General features: G+C 39.0%; 1 protein-coding gene across 2 annotated transcripts in view; it reads left to right on the forward strand.

The window, feature by feature from the left end:
* Positions 1-848: 848 nt before the first annotated feature.
* The window catches only part of Rgs5 (regulator of G-protein signaling 5), a 59954-nt gene continuing 38977 nt past the window's right edge, over positions 849-21825 (forward strand). Inside the window, exon 1 of one of the 2 annotated variants that reach the window (XM_005398257.2) lies at positions 849-1115. In XM_005398257.2, coding sequence (XP_005398314.1) covers positions 1072-1115 — 44 coding nt within the window. In that variant the 5' untranslated portion in view covers positions 849-1071. Of the gene's footprint in view, positions 1116-19600; positions 19679-21825 lie in introns of those variants that run through there. The other variant, XM_005398258.2, reaches the window with a different exon arrangement.

The following is a 21825-nucleotide window of genomic DNA, read 5'->3' on the forward strand; positions in this document are numbered from 1 at the left end:
GTGCAGTCTTTCTGATCATTCTTAATACTACCACATAGATAGGAATTCATGGAGTGTATAGTAATTGTTCATGTTGGTCTTGATTCATAAAGATGGTGATTTTTGTCTTTTCTGCCACTCAGCTCTAGCACATCTTTCCTGATGACTCCGGAAGGCTCCCAACACCCTGGGCCTACCCCCTTTCCTACCTTGCTTACTTATATTGTACTGGTAGATATGTTTGGGTCTCAAGATCAGGGAGTTTTCTCTTTTTTTAATGTTTTTATTAGTACCTGTTTGCAATACATAATGAAGATATTCATTGTAAGGAATTTATATATATTATATATTATATATATATTTATGTGTATATCTCACATCTTCATGCTTTTTAATCTCCATTTCTCTCCCCTCCCTCCCATCTCCCCCAATCTCTACAAAGTCTACATACCTGTTTCCTATCATCTTTCTTTTATTTTGTGCTTTATATGATTTATACTTTGGAGTTCTCATATAAGAAAAACCATAAAACATTTAAGCTAATTCCCTGTATCAGAGTGCCTGGCACATGGTAAATACTCAGGCACACATTCCCTCCACCTTTAAAGAAACAAAGTTTCTTTCACTGGTGAAAGCAAGCTTAGCTCTGTGATCTCCAGGGGCCCTTGTCTATCACTTTGACAGATCTAAAGGGGCCTGAGGCACTTTGCTCTTCGAGAGAGCCCACATCTTTGCTGTAGCTGGCCTGAGATTACAGAGTTCAGACATAAAGGGCATGAGTGCAATCTAGGGCCTAACCCTGCCCTAGCTGGATCAGCAGCAGTGTTGTGATAAAGCAGAAAAACTTCATGCAATGCCTGCAGCAAGCAGGGAAAGGATTCCAGCCTCCACCTCACACATGCTTGCTGCTGCTCTCCAGCCTGCAACTTGCTCTAAAGCTCCAGATTGGTCCAGCAAGCCACAGAGGGCTGGAAGAGAGCCTCTATATATTGCTCAGCGGGAAAGAGCTCCAGACAGTGCTGAACTTTTCAAAGACTCGTTTTGCTCTTAAGAAGTTTTGTTTAAAGCTAAGAAGCTAACCCATTTACCAAGATGTGCAAAGGACTGGCAGCCTTGCCCCACTCATGCCTGGAAAGGTAAGAACCACATTATTTTAGTTTAAAGATGAGACTTGCTGAGTCTTTACTGGAGGGAGGATGCCCAGAGATTATAGCAGCATTGTGGTTTGTGCCTCAGCTGAGGTTATCTAGGTGCATGATTGCAGACTAGGCATTGCTCTTCATCTGTAAACAGTACTGAGATTTTGGAATATCCTAGCTGGTGGTGGGGATGGAATATTTTACACATTATTTAGTATCTAGAACATCATTTTCTTCAAAGAGATACCAATTCTACAAGTGCTTATTCAGAGTAAAAAAAATATGATAAAGAATGTAGATGCCAACATCAAATCATATGCTTTGAATTTAGCCTTCACTACTTACTATCTGTAAGCTTTGGCAATGCATTTACCTTCTGTGTATCTCAGTGTCCTTATCTCTAAAAAAGAGACACTAAGAGTATTTGCCTCATAGGCTTGTTGTGAGGGTCAAGTGATTTTGTGTGTATGAAGCACTCAGAAAAATGTCGGGCACTTAGTAGAGCTGTAAAATGATAACCTTTATTAATGAACAGGGGATGGGGAGGAAGTCGGGTTTGTACTGAGGCAGAGATGATTTCTCATTGTTCTTTGTTCCTTGATTCCATTGTATACAAGTAGGTGGGTTGCTGGACAAAAGGAAAGCCCTTGGACACAGGGGTATTCGTTAGCTAACAATGTTAGATGGATCAGTGTTCTGGGGGGGAGTCCTGAGTACCTATAGGGAACAGAAGAACAAACATCTTGTTAGAAAATTTAACTCTACAACCCTACCTGATGCAGAGATGTAGGGATGTTTCTCCCCTAAAAAATGCATTTGAATAAATGTAGTTTGATCCACCATTATTTAAAAAAATAAACATGATCCTTGTACAACCTGACTCTAACCCTAAAGGCACTGGTAATATTTGTCTAACACAGCTGTATTATTTAGTGAATATAAATATGAATCTAGGACTTATGTTTTTTAAAAATTAAGCCTTCCTTTTGATAAGTTGCACCCCAGATATAATCTCAAAGTGATTTTTGAGAAGATAGTATCAGAACACAGTACTTGTTTGCAACAGTACTTTCTGGTGATTGAAAATGAAGGACCCATTCCTTGCTGGTTAAAGCAAAAATTATTTAAACAGAGGCAGATAAAATAAGTGAGTGGCAGTCAAGTTGCAATAATTAGATTTCAAGTAGGGATTCGATACTGACTATCGGACCATCCCTGGGAAGGAGGAAGGGTTTTAATGCTAGATCCTGCTGATTGCTCTCACTCCCTCTCATGTACTCTACCAAAAGCCTGAGAAATGGGCAGGGCACAGAGAGCTGAAAGGCAACCAAACTTCCCTGAACATGAGATGATACTTAATTATTTCCTCTTCTATTTTTGTAATTATAAAAATTTCAACTTGACCTTCTCACTACATTACTGAATGTTTTTAGCCCACTTATTATTTGAAATTGGTGCATATGCTCATTACGTCATTCATTGGTGAACAGTTCACTCTAGGATGTTGGCAAAACCAGTCTTTCAGGAATTTTGGGATCCTATGACCCATTACTTAGCACTTTTTAAGTAATCAATAAATGTTTGTTGAGAATTTGACATTGTTACTAATTTTGCCCTATATATTCCTGTAAGTATGCATAATGTTTATCAAAACATATGGATGGGACATTTAAAAAATTATCTCTATTATTTTTTGTATATCTTTTATTACTGTCAGCAGCGGTACTGATGCACTTTGTGAGTCTGTGTATACATGCATGTGTGTGTGCTATGGGGCAAACCCAGAGCTTCATGCATGCTCAGCAAGCAGTCTACCACTAAGCCACATCTCCATCTCCACATTTGGTGAATCTTTTGATACAAAGAAAATTTTTGTGCTCCTATATAAGAACGTTTGTGCAGAATATCAAAGCAAGGTCTTGGTTTTTTTTTTGTTTTTTTTTTTTTTAGTGAACTTGTTTTTTTACTTTCCTGGAATGTGTAGAATACTGCAATTATTATACGCCATTCTGTTTTTTCATAATCTGTGACCAGTATAGATAAAATTGTATGTCTAATTACAATGTTGCCAGAGAGTAAAATTCTAAGGGTGGAACTGTGGAGCTGTGGAGCTGTTAGCACCCACCCATAGAAAGGAAGGAGCTTCTGCATGCTAAGCGGATAGTGAAACTTGAAGAAATGCTCTCAAACTTACCTCCCAGGGCTCTCCACTGCCTCTTACCTCTCACCCATACAGTCTCCCATCTTTCCATTTCTTTTCTCCAAACAACAAGAGGAGCACGGGTATGTCCCAATGCTTAAAGGTACTTAGAATCCATATAAAATAAATTAAAATGACAAGTATGCATTACAGAACAAATCAGCTTTTAATGGAAAGTTCAATCGAGAGTTAAACAGTAACTTGTATTTTGCACTGGAAACAGAATTCATTGTACAGATATCTGATCCAACCTAGTCATTCATCATCGTGCAAAGTGTACTAATTCACAGTAAGGAGCAGATTAGGTTTTGCCATTGTCTAAATGTGTTTCAGTAAGAAAGAAGATCTCTTCACTATTCCAGAACTCTGTTTACTAATTTAATTGGTGAAAGTCGGGTTAATTGTTCTATAATATTCTTTCTGGTTTCAACATAGTATAAATGAAGTGATTTATACTTGGATTTGGTGACTAGTGAAAGATATAGCTATTGGGATTCTTTTTTCCAATTTATTTTATTCTGAAAGTTTGGGAGAAGAGTAGAATAACAGTCAACCTTCCTAGGCTGACACCAACCCTGGGCTGACGTCACTGGGTGTAGCAGAAGCAACCTACTCATGATTCTAGCACTGGTTTAAAATAAAGTATAATTTACTTCATGCAAGGGAAGACTTAAGTTTTGCAGGGCTGAGGATTGAACTCAGGGTCTTTATATGTAGACAAGTGCTGTACCACTGAGCTTTAAGTCCAAGCCATTTTCTTTTTCTTAATTTTGAAACAAGATTTCTTACTTGCCCAGGCTGACCTGAAACTTGCAATCCTCCTGTTTTAGCCTCCTGAGAAGCTGGGATTATTAGCATGCATCACGTACCATGCCTTGTGAGGGAAACTTTAATTCTGTAAACTACTTCTTTTTGAATGTCTAGGAAACTATTAAGCCACATTAACTTTAAGCTATCTGTGGACACTGCTGGAGAGTTTTAAGACTGTCGCTCATTAAAACTTCGAGTAGACTTTATATAGCTTTGTATGTTTAAAGGAACAAATATTCCAAGCATCTGAGTAGTAGATGGCTACCACACACAGAATTTACCCTCTGGCACACTGAAACTTATACTGTCTTGGTGGGACTTTTACTGTAAATAGAGAAGGAAAAACTTGAGTCAACTGATGCTGTTATTTTGACTGATGCTATTCAGCTTTGAATTTTAGGCTCTTTTTAAAAATAGATTCTACTTTCAAACCTTCAGTGAGCCTAACAAGATAACAGCAGAGCCTCTAGGTTTAAGGTTCTGTTTGCTGGAAACGTGAATTTGAAGTTTGCTACTGATACCAGTTGTTTCTCTGGATTGCTTTTCAAGCCTATGCACGTGACTTAGACATACAAATGAAAGAACTAGGCCCTGTTCACAAGAAAATTTCGCCCAGTTAAGGAGAAAAATGAGAAAGAATAATGATCATGTGATCCACTGTGAGGGAGTAAAATTATGGAGTACAAAGAAGCACAAAAGTAGGGAGTGTGGATAAGGGTCAGTTGAGTTTTGGGAATCAGGGAAGACTACAAGAAGTTATAGGGATGATGCTTGAACTAAGTCTTCAAAGACAGAGGAGGTAGATAGGTCTAGATAGGAAGGGACGAGCAAAGGAAAGCTTCTGTTGCCAAAGGCATCGAGCTGTGTGTACACACATGAAGGTGAAAGGGCACAGTAAGTTTGGCTGCTGTGACATCTCTGTGCAGCCCATTTTAACACTCAGAGGTAGACAGAGGAAAACCCTCTGAGTTTCTGACCACACTTGGCCACAGCCTCTTGGGCAGCACATCTTGTGTATGGTTCCATGGTGCTGCAGTGTGGATGTGGTTTGTCCTCCAATGATGAAGTTGGTCTTCCCTCAGTATGGTCATGTAGACATAGTGTTGAACCTTTCAGAAATGGAGCTGTGATAGTTAGCTTTCTATCACTATAATAAAATACTCCAGGCAATCAACTTATACAGAGTAAAGGCTTATTTTTGGCTCATAGTTTTTGGAGGTTCCAATCCATGACTGGTTGACCCCATTGCTTTTGGGCCTGTCGTGAGGCAACACATCATGATGGGAATGAACAGCATGGTAAAACTGCTCACCTAATTATCAGAGAATAAAGAAAAAGATGAAAAGTCCAAAGCCTCACCAACCCTTTCCAAGTGCCCTGCTAATGACCTAAAGACCTCCCAATAGATTCCACCTTCTAAATCTTCCACTATTTCTCAGCAAGAAAGCAAGCAAGACTTCAACACTGGGCCTTGGGGGAGTACTCCCCAAGCTGTAGCAGGGGCCTGGTACAAGTTTGTTATGGGCCCCTTCTGTGGTTCTGGCTTCTTGTCTCTCCATGTCGTCTTTCCATCTTTGCAAGTGCTCCTGCCATATGCCATGTGCCCTGAGTTTCACACCAGAGCTGAACTGATACCAGCTCCAGGCATTCATAACTGTGAACCTCCAGAACTATGTGAGCTCTTTTCTTTGTAGAGTGCCCGGTCTCAGGTATTTTGTTATAGTAATAGAAAGTTGACTAGTACACCTGGGAATTTCTCAAATGCCCATCCACTCTTGACTTGGAAGAGTGAAGGGATTTGCAAATTTGTTTTTATTCTTTATCTGAAATAATTCAGTTATCAAAAAGACAATCTTTATTTGGCACATAGGCACCTCATAAATATTTTGTTGATGGAATGCATAAAAGAATATACAACAACTAGAGACAGGGCTGCTCCCTGGGAAGCATGTTGTTTTCTTGGCTTTCCACACAGATGGGGGAAAAAAAGCATTAACAGTAATATTTTAGACCACAATGGGAGAAAAGACTGTGCTGCTAAATAAAGAGAGATTCTAGATGGAGGAGAAGGAGAAGTGGGAACTAGGAGGATGAAGGTGAAAGAAAACTTAAAGCACTTTTATAATTCTCTCAGGAAAATCTTGTTATAGAAGTGACTCTTGTTTCTAATGATGGCATGCCTTTGGCTATTGGTGAACTTTAGAAAATTGTGCAACTTGGACCGACTGTTTCTTTTTTTTTTCTCTTTTCTTTTTTTTCACTGGGAATCCAACTCAGGACCTTGCACTTTCCAGGCAGGGACTTATGGCACTGAGCTATATCCCCAGCCCTGGACTATTTCTTATAGAGTTACTAGTATAGACTTCTTAAAAAATGAATTCTATTCTGTATTCAAACTACCTGTTTCTTTCCAATCTTTGGTTGACATAGTCTGAGCTATGTTGAACACTAGATATCCATTCAAACTACTTTCATATTCTAGAAATTTAAACTATGAAGATCCCTAAAAGCTAATCTAATTTGTTTTTCCTTCTCTAGCAAGAGCTATTCACTATTATGAGATAGATGATATCTAGGAAGAAAGTTTATTTATGTTTCTGAGGCCAGGGTTAATGGCTTTTGTCTGTCCTGGCCAGAAAGCAAAGGAGTTAAGCTTTAATTAATTCTGTCAGGATCAATCATTATTAACAGGAACCAGGATGTGGCTGTAGGCCAGAAGATAACAGGTTTCTATCTCCTTCTTCCTTTAAAGTTTCAACCAGCTCTCAGATAACATTGGCTCTGTATAGTTTTTTTAAAGGTTATGTCACACAAAGCAGATGAAGACAGTGAAAGTGGAAAAAGTTACTCCAAAGATTATAGGTTTTAGGAATATAAAAAAAAATGCAGAGAAGGAAAGGATGTGAATTTACAATCTACCCCCTGCCTTAACATTAGCATTTGAACTGCAAAGTGGTAAGGATGAGGTAGAAAGAACCGTGGTGGTCAGAAGTCCATCTATATTACTTTCTAGCTGATTGATCTTCTCATGGAAATTTTCTGAGTTTCTTTGCTCGCCATAAGTACTTATCTATTGGGAATATGTGTTATAATAAATAAATAAAATCATATATATAAAGTGACTACTTTTTATAGGTCTATCTCTAATTTCCTTTAATCTTTCTTTTCTTTGTTGTAGATAGTAAAGGAAACATCATTTAAGTCGGTCAATTATGTGCCAAGACCTTTAATAAAACTTTCTTTTTTATCCATATGTATCATAAACTCATCTTTTTAAAATAATAAAGATGAATTGATAAGATAGAGCATTTTTTACCTTTTCATCCATAATTCTTTTAATGCTTTTCTTTAAACAAATTTTGCTAATTTTTTACAAAGTGTTACAAGACATTAAAAACTAGGATTCCTACTCAAAAATTAAAAATAACTCTTTAATATTAGTAAACATTCAGTGAACACCCAAATATCCTCCATGGTCTTTTTCAGTTCCATTGTTTCAATCAACATCCAAAAAGTTTCACATGCTGAAATTTGATGAAAGTCCCTTAAATCTCTCTTAATAGGCTTCCTCTCTTTGTTCCTGTCAATCTTTGTCTCTGTCTCTGTATTTATTCCCCCTTCTGTATTTGTAGAGCAAAATATTTTTCGATACACGTATAGGCAGCTATGGAATACATGGGAAAAATACTGAATGGGGAGGGGAGTACAGGTGTCCTGAGTTGTATACTTGACTTCTACTAACTACTGTAGCAGAAACTTAGTCACGAGCTACCTTCTCTGGGCATCTTGCCTTGTTTAAAATATAAGGCCTGAAGAGTTGCATGGTTCTCTACACTCTTCCCCCTCCCAGTACCAGGAATCAAACTCACGACCTCGTGCTTGCCAGGCAGGCCACTGAGCTGAATCCCCAGCCTCTTCTACACTCTTTTTAATCCTTCACTTACTAGTTTGAATTTGGACACCATATACTTTGAAGAAAAAGATTTCATTCCAATTTAGCACTTCACCAAGTCACAGGAAGGCCAGAGAATAATCTTCTGGATGTAGCTTAAAAGAAGCAACAAATTAAGAATGTGCAATTTACTTCCTAATAATTTTTATTTTAATGGATTCAATTAAGAACCTCATATGTCTTTGAAAGACTGTGACAATTTTAAAAAGTCTGCTAAAGTATGGAGAAAAGTGTGCAGACAGTAGAAAGTGATCTTTTTTATGTTGGTGAGGTCCAGGAAGGAAAAGGATGGGTTCAGCTTGCACAATGTGAGAGTGAATTTTTTTAAGTGGTGAAAGATTTATACAATCTGAAGAGAAACCAGAGTATAATAAGGGTAAATTAAGAGTCTAACCATTTGTGATTCTAACAGTCTATGATTCCTGAACTTAGTAGCTAAATTTGTTCTCTCTAAGAATATAAATTCTTTGAGATCAGGAGGAACAGGTAAACCAAGAATGCAGCCACCTCTAACTCTGGAATGTGTTATCACTGACCACATTCATCCTACATTGCAATTTTCTCCAGTCCAGAGGAAAGGTGGCCCACTCATGTCCTTCTGAGAGCTGCCTGCAGAGAGACTTGTGTGCTTTACCAATGAAAGGGTTTCCTTCCCTGAGACTGGGATGAGAAGGGTGACTCAGGGTTTCTGGGACTTTACATGATTAATCAACTTTCATTTACTGCCTGGTTAGATTCTGGAGTACTGACAGTTCTTGGAAGTTGTCTGAATTCAGCTCCTGACTACATGAATCCAGGTCAAATATGTATCTGCACAGCAATTGCCATTTCAAACTAGAGTGAAGACACATGACCTCACCCAAGACCAGGCATTAGAAATTGGATCTTTCCTAGAACCTGTAGTTTAGATCCACCTAGTTATGAGAAGCTGTGTAATCAACACAGATAATGCATATGTGTCTTTGGGCTTATGTACCCTGACCGTACAGCTCCTGGAAAGTTCAAGAAGGATATTTCTTAGCAAATCATTCTATTCAGTTGCCATATTCAAGTAATGCAACTTGACTTTTTTTCCTCCTTCAAAGGAGAAAAATTTCAGGATTTAAATGATTCAGCAACTTTTGAATAAAATTGATTTGATGAATATATTGGGATCATGTTACAGTTTGTGTCTGGATGTCCACGTGGCACTGGCTTTAGGCACATACAGAATGCAAGAGTTCTGAGGTTAAGAAGGCTTCCATCTAGATTTCAGAAGGCTTGGGTGGTCAGGCAGTGTGCTCCTGAAAGGGCAATGTGTGAAGCTGTGAGTGAGAAACCTAAAGTGCAGTGGAAAAGCCAGGAACATGGATTGTCTGAGGAAAGCTACAAAGAGGGAGCAAAGCGGGCCTAAGAAAGAAACCGTGGGAGCTGTAACCATCAGAAGTGCCATAGGACTGGAGTTACACAAGCCTTTTGGAGCTCACAATGTGCCACAGATTGCTTCAGATGCCAGACATGGAACTAGAGAACTTCATGTTTGTCCTGCTGGATGTTGTACTTGCTTTGGGCCCAGTGCTTTGTATCCCCCTGTTTGTACCTTTTGGAATGATACTGCTTATCTTGTGCCATTGAATGTTGGAAGTGTTTAACTTTTCATTTGTACAGGTGCTCACAGCTAAGAGTTTGCCTTATATCTTGGAGGAGATTTGGGACTTGGACTTTTCAGCAATGCTGAAACTGTTAGGACTTTGGCAACTGTAGAGATGGACTAAAATGCCTTTTGCATAAAGGGCTGTACATGAGTCTTTGTGGGGCCAGGGGTGGAATGTTATGGTTTGTGTCTGGATGTCCCCCGAAAGCCTCATCCAGTCATGGAGTGGGCTTCTAGAGTTTATGATTGATTCATGGTCCAATGCTGGGATTATGGGTGTGAGTGCTACACCCACCCTGGGGTGGGTAGTTTGCATACAATATAAGGGAGAGAAAGAGGCTTGCCTGCCGCTCCTCCCTTTTACTCTTGTTCCTTTTGCTATATTCCACCATCATGAACTGTTGCCCTCTGCGGTGTGCCACCCTGCCTTGGAGCCAGACAAGTACAGACTGAAATCTCCACAAACTGTGAGCTAAATAAACCTTTTCTCCCTTTAATTCTGGCTGTCAGGTGTTTTGTCTCAGCAACGAGAGAAAAGTAACCAAGACAGATCATGAATAGCAAATGAAGCTAAAGCCATTATTTTATATTCTCCTTGTCTTCTTCCTACTTCCCCAGACATTGCTCAAAACATCAGCTCACCCATTAAGATTCTTGCTTAAATCTTTAAAACTCTCTACCTTAGAAAGATGTTCAGAACTATCACATTAGAGTCAGAAGAGGACATGCAGCATGAAGTCAAGTGCTTGTAAAATGTGAAGTACTCTACTCTGCCAGTGTTTATTATTAGTAAAGTGTGGGGAACTATTTTGGTCAAGCTATTCCTTTTCTTGTGCAGAACATCTGTTTCTTGATGAGGCACTTGTCTATGGGATTCGAGGAGTTTAGAAAGAATCAAGATGTTCCATAAAGAAAGCAGCTTCCTGTATTTTGGTAACTTATTTTAAGTGGTAGTTTACAAAAGATGCTTAGGTCAATGGGAGTGTGGGACCAAATGACATGTTTACTTTTGGGACTTTCTCAGGAGGTTTGGTTGTCTGATACTTTCTGAATTATAAATTTTCAGAATTGTTCCTGAATGCCACAAGTCCAAAATAAGTGTGTCACCTAAATACACACTGTCAAATCCCACAGGCTGGGGGCTCAGACCCACAAGCTGCTCCTAACTTCCGATGTTAATCTTCAAAGTGGCTATAAATACAGGCTTGCCACGACTCTCTACTTGGATTCAATAGTTTTATATGTTAGATCATAAAACTTATGATTATTATAAGGATTGTTACAAAGGATAAAGATGAACAACTATATAAAGAAATACATAGCCCAAGGCATAAGTGAAGGTGTGTAGGTCTTCCAAGACCTCCCTGGGTACATCATCCTTTTAACATTATGATAACACCATAACACAATTCACTAACCTAGAAAGTCTCTGAACCCTGAACTTTAGAGACTTTTATGTAGGCATTATCACTGTGTGTTCTCTGTTACTAGAACAAGTGGCTGAGAATAAACTTATAATAGATTTTTGGTCATGGTTTTGGAAGTTTCCATCCATGATCAGTTGGCTCCATTGATTAACTTGTGGTGAGACAGCACAAGATGGCAGCAGAGCAAAGCTGTTCACTTCATGTCTGGGATGAAAGAGAGGAGAAGATGAGAAGACCGGGTCTCACAGTCCTCTTCCAGGGCATGCCCATAATGACCCAAATTTCCCACTGGACACACTTTCTAAAGGTCCTACCACCCCCAATAGTGCGATGAGTTAAAGACCATGACTTTAATACATGGGCCTTTGAGACATTTTAGATCCAAACTGTAGCAGTCAGGTAGGCGTGGTTGTTTATTGACTCAGTCTCCAGCCCTCTCTCTTCCCTGGAGATGGAACATGGCGCAGCAAGTGCCAAGTTTCTAACCAGGGCTTGGTCTTTCTGGTGACCTTATTAAAGCAAAATGTACTATATCATAGAAATTCTGAAAGATTTAGAAATTTTGTGTCAAGAGCCAGGGTCAGAAGTCAAACATTAGAACCTCTTTATTGCTGCAAAGATATATAGATTAGGAACTGAAGACAGAGACCAAATATGTATTTTTTATTATGCCACAATATAATCTCTGGTGTCTGAATATGAATCCTTTGTAGTAAAACAATTAGAAAAGTCAAAAGATATTGGGACATTATTCAGATCCCATTTAATCTTTAGTATTAATTCAATCCATCACTATATGGTATGAAACTGTCTACTAGGGAGACAGTATTCAGAGTTGCAGGCTCCCCAAGGCAGAAGTTTCAGCAACATATGGCCTCACTCTTCCCCACATCTGTTATAGTTGAGATAAGACATAATATCTTCTCTTCCTCTGAAATTCTTTCAAAATATTAACATAGTATTAGATTTTCTTCATTTCGTATTCATTTCATTATATCAGCTTCTATTCCTCTTTCTTGTCATTTATAACTAGTTTTCCACCTTGAAAAGGGATGAGGAGTTTGTCTACTCTACTGGTCTTAACCACAGGCAGCAGTGCTAGCCCAGCAAGTGTCTTCTCCTTGGTCCGCTCCCATTCATACAGAGAAGCACTACCTAGGTGCAGAAAGAGTGGGTCATTGTTACTACTGCACAGCATAGCTATGTTCACTGTCGTCCTTAGTTTTTCTAGACAGGATAATGCCCTTAGGCATCATCCCTGCTCCCAGCACTTACAGTTATACTTCTAGTCAAGTGTGTTCCTTGGTATGAAGAAATGACAGCTGGCCCATCTCAATTTCTCTCCAGTTCTTTGCTAGAGCTCTGAGCATTCATGCTAACACTTGTTCAGCAAGCCTAGTCTACAGTCAGTATCAATGAAGGCCCATTTATGTCCCAAGACTACCAGTACCAGAATTGCTTGCCAGCTATCTTCAGAGACTTCCCACTAGGGATTCTGGCCCACAGCCATTGACAGTCTCTTTCTAACAAACAGAACAGTTTTACGGACGTTTTTGTGCCTTGGAGTATGCAAGGGGAATATGTGTAGAATCAACCCATCTACACTGGTGCAGCTCCTTTATATCTACCTATTTTATATACTCAGGTTGCCAGCACCTAGACCACACAGGAATATAGCTTGCTGGTTCTAATCACCTTCAAAATCTGGAAGGGTATTCTTATGATTTCAGCAGGTTCTGCTTTAATGCACCCTTCCAACTCCCATAGGTCTATGCCCCATATGGGCATTCTTTTGCTCAGCCAGATTTCCACTGCCCTTCTGTCTCACCATATGGCCAGGCCATTGGCATGTACTCATAAGTCAGTAAGAACCAAAACAAATGGGCTTTTTTCATTGTTCAGTTGTTCCATTGCTAGAAAAACAGCATGCAATTTTACCCACTGGGTTCATTTGTTTTCCCTTTTTCAATTAGAGTGACATCCTTCCAACAGGATGTTGTCCATTCATCTTGGAACTGTTGTACATGAACGAAGATTGCTTTGCCAGACAGCTGAGCAGATTTGTAGGGCCCTGTCCAATTGATGATAGAATCTGGCAGCTCCTCCACAGTTCTAGAATCAGGTCTTGAGAAAAAGAAGTTCCCACTTGCATTCTTGATGTAGCATTATCCTATGTAATTTATTTCCGTTTTCTTGTGGAACACTTCTGGGCATATCCACTCCCATTAGGACATGTCTCTGACATGATAAAGACATTGTGAGTATTTTAGGTTTCAGGATTATTTTATGATCCAGACATCTTCAGTTAATATCCAACAGCAAACTAAGAATTACCCCTTATGTGACAGTTGTTTAGCCCAAAGTCCCAAAGTCATCAGTGGGAGGTACTCACAGGGTCTTGCCGTAAGCCTCAGTCAGTGCTCTGCATGGGATGTCAAATGGAGAATTTGTCCACACCAGCACTCTGTCCTCTATACTGTGTGGGCTTAGGCAGTCTTACTGGTTTCCATACCACATGTTCAACTAGTATTGTTCAGTGTTCACATAGATACTACACAAGCATTCCAACTTGACAGTCCTGTCGGTCCTTATACTTTTGCATTCTCAGTGTAGCTGGAGTGAATTAGGACTTCACCAAAGGGCTTTGGCACCACATTACATGCGGCTCCCATATCATGGAGTCCTGGAAACTCTTCTGACCATTTTACCCACTCATATTCAAAAACCTTTGGGTCCCCAATAAGGGTTTGACTACAGGGACTCCAGATCCTTTGTGGAATTTTATCTTGATTGAGTAACTTGACTTTTCTTCAAGCAATTGCTTGTCAGGTTTCTCATTATATTCACTATCTCCTGGCTTTTCACATTTCTCCAAAATGGGGCAAGTAGAAGGGATTTGTTCAGGGCCTTTTAATGTTAGAGGATCAACAGGGCTCCCTCTAGTCCACACAGCCCTGGATAGTGTTATATTAAGACCCTTGTTTTAACTCTGTTGATGTCTATTTTCATTTCTTCATAATCATCTGAAGTCTCACCTTGTTTGGATGAATGCCATGATACACCTCCTCTTTCCTTTTGTTTTGCCCCATCAGTTTTTCTCTTATTCATCTTCTTTCTTCCTTTCTTCCTTTCTTTCTCTCTTTCTTCCTTTCTTTCTTCCTTTCTTCCTTTCTTCCTTCCTTTGCTCCTTCTTTCATGGCCTAGTCTCATTATGTAGTCCAGGCTATCCTGGAATTCACTATGTAACTCAGACTGTCCCTGAAATTATGGCAATCCTCTTGCTTCAGCATCTCAAGTGCTGAGATTTTATCCTCTTTCTTAATAAAATTTTAAAATAGTCCTACCTTGCTAAGAAGAGTTCCTTGACTCACCCTCTGCCTTTTTCCATCCGCTGTGTTAATCTACAGTTATTATTAACATCTGTTAGATCCATGAGAAAGCAGTAAATTTGATAAGGCTTCCTAGACTATTGCTTGATTTCACAGCAGTAAGATGATATGGGTATCCCGTGTTCACAGCGTTTGCCCTGACCTGTGTAAGAGGCATATTCTGTAGATGAATATCCTGATTATTGCAAAGTCAGTCCCACACTGCTTGCACACTATGAACATCAGCTGTTTACTTTGGATATTCCACTTAGCATTTATGTGGGAAAAGAGGGAATGCCTCTGTTCAAAATAAGAAGTAGCTTTTTTCCAGTCCCATAGATTGGGCATTCACACAACGATTGATCCATTCACTGGATTCAATTCTGACCTTGCTGTTGGACATTGACTGAAACTTCCTTATGACCCAGAACATGAAATAGCCTTAAAACCTCCTGGACCAACCTGTCTGGATCATGAATAGCCTTGATTGTTCCATAGTAGATGTGGGTCCTATATCAACTGAGAATCTATTTTAGTAAAGGTTCTTTAGGAAGTAGATTATGCCAGTGTACACAATAAGGTAACTCCTTCCCAATATATCCCCTGCTTTCAGTAGTTTCTTGATTTTACTGTTCTCTCCACCTCCTGTCTTCTTAATAATGAGAGCCCTACTGTAGTTTCTGTTTTCCTGGATAAATCTTTTCCTCTGCAAACAGCTGTCAGGCCAGCAGTTAAGTGCAGATGGATGCTAATTTGAGCTTATCTACCATCATGGTCTGACTCAACACTTTCTCTCCTTTTAACTATAATAGATGCTAATAACCCGGGGATCATAAGTTTTGTACACTTGTTATTTTTGCATTCCCTTACATAATAAGTGAAGCACCTCTTTAGGAATTGAGTTTACCAATGTTTCTACGCTCTATGGGTAACTCTGACTTTTAAGAATTTCAGTTTTACACCATTATGGATGACTATAAAGCCATATGCTTTCTCTTTTAGCTGGCAGCACTAAGAGAAATCTAACTTGAGGTTTTCTTAAAATCTTCATCTGAGGCTCAAAAAATTTTAATTTTAAAACATTTTATCTTCCAGAGCCACTATAGATACTTCTACTTTTATCTCCTTCTTAGTTCAGACAACCGCCCTGATGTTTGCAATTATGGTGAAATGTGAGTGCAGGTGATTGGACTGCAGTTGAGGGGAACAAATATATAATGTCATCAGCCACTCATGGGATACAGTTTATTAAATGGATACTAGCTTAAGAAGATGAAAGGTTAAGAAAGCTAAAGATAATCAGTAATTGTCACAGTCTAGGAATGAATGCCCAGCGTGATTTTGATAGCACTGAGTCGGGCAATAAAAGTCTATTGAATTGAGTTAATGAATTCTGCTCCTTCTACAGGATTTTCCTCCTTCTTTAATATGACCAGCTTGGACGGCAGACTGATGGGCAGTTCAGCCAGCATAATTGACTAACTCTATCTTTCATAGAGAAAACAGGTCCAAACTGTCTTAGTGATTTGTCCAACAGCCAGTTAGAATTGGAACTAATGAAGGGTTTCTGGAATTTCTTATCACCTTTATTTTATCTGATGAACTTTGTTCATGAATTTTGATTATATATCTATAATTGTATATCTTCACTTTAAAAATATGTATTCTTTTGTTAATACCATATTTCAAAATATTTTGACAACTACTACAATATTTGAGTCAATTATATGAGCAAAACTTGATATACATATGTGCAAAAATGTCACAAAGCAAACCACTGATTTTTACAACTCTATGTTAATAATTATACCAAAAAGAAGAAATTACTTTTTCTACTTCTGTTTAAAACATGCATACAACTACCAACTAGATTCTCTGAACAATAAGAAAGAAGAGATATTGCATGGAAATTATGAGCCCAGATACTTAAATGAGATTGAACCTGAGTCCTCCCACTGTCATTTACTTGGTGAATTTGGGGAAACCACCTTACTTCCATGTATCTCAGTTTTCTCATCTGCCAGGAGGAGGAAGCAGTTATCCTTCCTTCATAAGACTGCTGTGAGCACTAGTAAGGGTGTGCCGTTAGCTGAGAAGCATGTGGTTTCCCTTCATTCATCTTTTCCCTTGGGAGTGTTCAGGTGGGAAGAGCCATGTCTCAGCCTAGGTCTACAGAGGGAGCTGGACAGACTCAGAACTACCTTCATTGTCTCAAAGCACTAAACAGAAGGTGTGAGAATCTGGCTAAAAGGAAAGGACCACAGCAAGAAAGAAAAAATGACCACTGGACAGCAGGAGAAAGGAGGGAAAGGAAGATCACAGATAACCCAACGGAGCCTGCAGTTGAGAAGTAGTGGGGCTATACTCCAAGAGGCTAAGGTAGGAGGATCACAAGGTTGAGGCCAGCCTGCGCAACTTAGTAACTTAGTAAGAACTTGTCTCAAAACAAAGCAAACAAAAACAAAAATAAGGGCTAGTGGATGTAGCTCAGCGTGAAAGTCCTGAGTTCAGCACTCAGTTTAAAAGTAAGAAAAGAGGGACTGAGGATTTAGCTCAGCTGCACAGTGCCTGGCAAGCGCAAGGTCGTGAGTTCGATTCCCGGTACTGGAAAGAAAAAAGAAAAAAAAAATTTAGTCTAAAACTAAGAAAAGAAAAGAAAAGAAAAAGGAACAATTGGACTACTGACAGAATGTGGTTGCCTGGAGAGAGAAAGCTCTTTTTAGAAGTAAGTCATGAAGTTTTGATCTTTTCTTTTAGCAATTTTTAGATGATATCAAGTCAGAACCCTGACCTTCCTGGACAATTTCATAGTTACTAAGTTAGTGCTTCTGTAGTTATTGATAAGATTTTTAAAAACAGCTGCACTTTCCATTAGCAAGACTGCAGAGATTAATTCACAGATAGGAGAGGCCATCAAATACTACCTGTAAAAAAAGGCCTATAGGACACAATTTGCTTTGAACTTTTGGGCCTAGAACAGAAAGCTCAATAGTGAAGTAAATAGTCCAGGAGAAAGAGAGTAGCAAACTAAAGGCTGAAAAGCAGACCATTCAGTAAAGATGAAAATACCTAAGGTTACCTGTGAACTGAAAACAGAAGGATAGAATGATGGATGGCCAGAAAACAATCTGACTACTTTTAAGTGTCTCCTCTTTATGTCCTTAACCAAGTTTAAGGAGCAAAAGCTAAGTGAGGGTAAATTAGTTTGCTGTTGCTTCTGTAACAATTGCTGTGAATTTTAGTGGCTTGAAACAATCTCAATTCATTTGCATACAGTTCTGGAGATCAGAAGTATAACATGGGTTTCCAGGGTGCATGCTTTCTGCAGGTTTTCTATGGGAAGATTTCCTGGCCTTTTCCAACATCTGTAAGCCATGCACATTCTTTGCTTCAAAGCTCCATCCTTCATTCGTAAAGCCAGCAGGGTAGCATTTTCTAATCTGTTTTTATTGTCTCTGACCACTCTACTTTCTTCTTATAAAGATCTTCATGATTACAATGGACCTGCAGAAAATATCCAGGACAGTCTCCCCATCTCAAGATCCTTAATTTTATCGTATCTACCAAGTCCCTTCTGCCATGTAGTTCCAGTGTACCAACGAGTAAGATGGGGATATTTTGGAGTGTCATAACTCAGTCTGCTAAGGAGGAAGAGATAGGGATATAGCTTTTGGCATACTACTTGTTCCCCTTCTCTTTTGTACCCTTTCCTATGCCTTTCTAGGTGTTCTGTCATCTTAAGTGAAAATTTTTCAGGTGTAGGCCATGTCCTACCAAGGTGGAACTAGTTATGTTTCCACTTAGAAGACACTGTTCTTCCCTTTTCTTTTTCTGTAGGCTATTCCCTCTGGCTGTGCTTCTCCAAGTTCTCACGTCTTTTTTCCTTGGCATGTTTTCCATCGGACAGTTTTCTGTCAGTTGTGACTTGCATTTGCAACACATAAAATGACATCTGCAATTGGTTAACATGATCCATTTCTCCAATTTAGAGAAAAGTACTCAGCCCAAAGGCTGATGTAATACGTATTAATACTCATTCATCTTGGCACCCCTCTCCTGACAAGTAGGTGATCATCTCCATAATTCCTGGACTGTGTTCTTGCACTAACCCCACATTTCTAACTTAGTAAGTCCTGTTCCAGAAACCACACAGTTTGGGAGAGTTCCTATTCTTCAGTCTTTGGTATGTGGGGGCCACAGGCAGACCACATTTTGCTTATCTAGAAGGCAAGGGAGGGAAGGTGCTGAGAATACTGGGGAGAAATTTCCAGGACTGTGACCATGTAATGTATGCATGACCTTGAAAGCTTCCTTGAAATTTTTAGCAAGTATTTTAAGAAAATATGAACTTCCATAGTAAACTTGGGAAGACTCTGGCATAGCTGGGAGAATGATAGGAGAGGGCTCTGGGATTCAAACTAATACCCACTTCTTCTGGCATGCAGGGTTTTCATGGAATCATACATCCCCCAATATCACCATATCTGGAAAACTTTTTCTAGTTCTTCTTCAAAGAGAAGTTCTTCTTCCATTCTTGTTTTTTAACCTTCCTTATAGTTAATATCAATTCTTACCCTGTTTTTTTAGATTCAATTTGAGAGGGTATTTGATATTATCTAATTTAACTCTTATTATAGCTATGGAAGGCAGCTATGGTCAACGTCACTATTTTACCAATGAATAAATTAAATGTCTGGTCCCAGGTCAGACAGTATACTCCGTATGCCTGAGTTCAAAACACGTATTCTAATTCCAAATCAAGGACTGTTTCTATGATGTCATAGCTGCACCTCAGTAAAACTCTCTATATTCATCTTTATAAAATGAAAGCTACTCGAGGTCAGGAATACTCTATTATTCATTTTCTAAGACATCCCCGTAATATCTAGTACAGAGCATGACACATAGTGGTTGGTCTAGTAAAATCTTACAAGTAGATTACTACAGAAATGAATACATGAATCAAGAACTAGATAGTTCTTAAAATAGAATTCTTGTGAGTAATAAGCTGCTGTTACAATATTTTGTGGCTAGAAGGAAGGGACCATTTGAAATGCATATGATACTATGTTATGGAAACAGTGCTCTTACTCCTATTGTAATATCATTACTGTGCTCAACAAAGTAGTAAGATGGCAAAGATGAGTGGTGACACAGTGTTCTATTTGAGGTAAGGAATTTTGTATCTATGATATAAATGCCTTCTGAGAGAACACGAAAAGCTCTGGGAATCAATCTTTATTAAATGATGAAATAGATTTTAAAGTTTATTAAGATCTTGATTAATTTTCTTTTCTTCCTCTTTCCCTTCATCCTTTTCCAGTATCCTTTATTCCCTCTCTTATTTTTTCTTTTGTAATATATTAAGTGAGTTAAAAGTAGGGCCATACACAGAAACTTTCAGTCTATGGCGTCTCTTTATAATTTAGGGCTGAAGGACAAGAAGATGCTCAAAGGCAAAGGGTGACACAAGTGTCCAGCTCTCATGAGAATCTCTTTTGACCCCTCCACCTTTGGAACTCAAAATAACCATAAATGTCTGTCTTCCTTAACTGCAGGACCATTTTCCCACTGTTCATTATCTGGCTTCCAAACTGAGTAGCCAAAAGCCCAGCAGTCTTGCCAACAGTACTTTGAAGAAGACAGGGAATTGAAGGTCAAAGGGAAATGAACTGTTTCTGTTCTGTCCATCTTGTCCTTCCACTGTCCCCTTCATTGCCCCCAGGAAACTGCTCTGAGTGATGAGCATGTCAGAGACAGGCCACAAAAGCATGGGAAATTGCTCAATTTCCATGGAAATACTTGGGAAAAACAATACTATTTAAAAACCAAAGAAATCGTGCATGGTGGTACATGCTTAAGACAGGAGGATTGCAAGTTTGAAGCCAGCCTGGGCAACTTGGTGACAGTAACACCCTATTACAAAATAAAAAGTAGAAAATGATGTAGAGGTAGCTCAGTGCAAAGCCTCTGGGTTTAATGCTAAGTAAAATCAATAATAAATAAGCAAGCAAACAAAGTAACAACATAAAATAACAGCACAACGATGGTGATAGTGTGATTCTGAACTGTGCTAAGTAGCAGCAGGGATGTCAGAACTTTATCACTTCACCTAAGTGTCCTCAACAAAGAGATCAGAAGTGTGTCTTTCCTATGCTTTCAGAATCGGTTGCATTATTATAAGCACAGACTTCCTGAAAAGAGTTGTTCTTGAATCTCGGTGAATCAGAGCTTTGCCAAGCATACTTTATCTGCTCCTGTCCAATTTTCTCCCATTCTGTTCAGTCCCATGGATGGATCCTGTCATACCCATCTTATTCATTCATCTACTCAGTACTGTTGTATCAACCAACACCTAAGTACAAGATGTAGTACCTGCCTGACAAGCTCGAAGTCCTGAGTTCAATTTCCAATACCCCCCAAATTTTATATATATATTAGAGATAATATTTAGGTAATATTTATTGGCTATTTGCTATCTAAGTGATGTTCTAGTTTGCTGTTTCACTGGCCATGCATACCTATGCAACTCTTACATACTTATTTGCAAAAGAACTGGAATATTTCCATGAAAATATGGTCTCCTAAACATTAACAGAAGAAATATATTCTATCTCTTGCTCCGTAACTTACTAGTTATGAGAACTTGGAAACATTTTATATTTCTCCATATAAAACTCAGTTTTTTTCACTGTTCAAATAGGAGCAGTGTCAATTAAAAACTCTCCATGGTGCTTTAAGTGTGTTTCCATTTTGTGATTTTTCTACAAGGGAAGAAAGCAAGCAAACAATGCTAAAGTAGGTACAGAGGTTTTGGGCAAAGAATGAGACTTGTGTTAGAAGAGTCTGAGGTTGGTGTATGGATAGGGGAAATGGTGTGCTTGAAAGATGCAGTAAGACCCCAACGGGACTACATATTCAATAGTGTGGGGACTAATGGGAAATAACATTAGAAATGAAGGACTTTGGAAACCAAACTGTGGTGTTTCAAGTTGGTATAATAGATCAGTGGTTCTCAAAATGAGGTCTGAGCCTAGAACTATGACTTCTTCAGCCCTACCTCAGAGCTTTTGAATCAGGAACTCTGGCTGGAGCCCAGCAGTCTGCATTTTAACCAGACTGACCTCCAGGTGATTTGAGTGCTCACTCACCTATGGGGAACTACGATGTGGCGGGGGGTGTTAAGAACCACTGCACATGAACAGGAAATTGTTTCTGAAAGTCTGCTCTAGTAGTAAGTGCAGAAGGGACTGAAATAGGAATATGGAAATAGTGAGGTACAGTGTCCCAAAAATCCAATCCTGCAGAAAGAAGGCA

The sequence above is a fragment of the Chinchilla lanigera genome, unplaced genomic scaffold, assembly GCF_000276665.1.
Source record: "Chinchilla lanigera isolate Chin_1 unplaced genomic scaffold, ChiLan1.0 scaffold00061, whole genome shotgun sequence".
Lineage (NCBI taxonomy): Eukaryota > Metazoa > Chordata > Mammalia > Rodentia > Chinchillidae > Chinchilla > Chinchilla lanigera.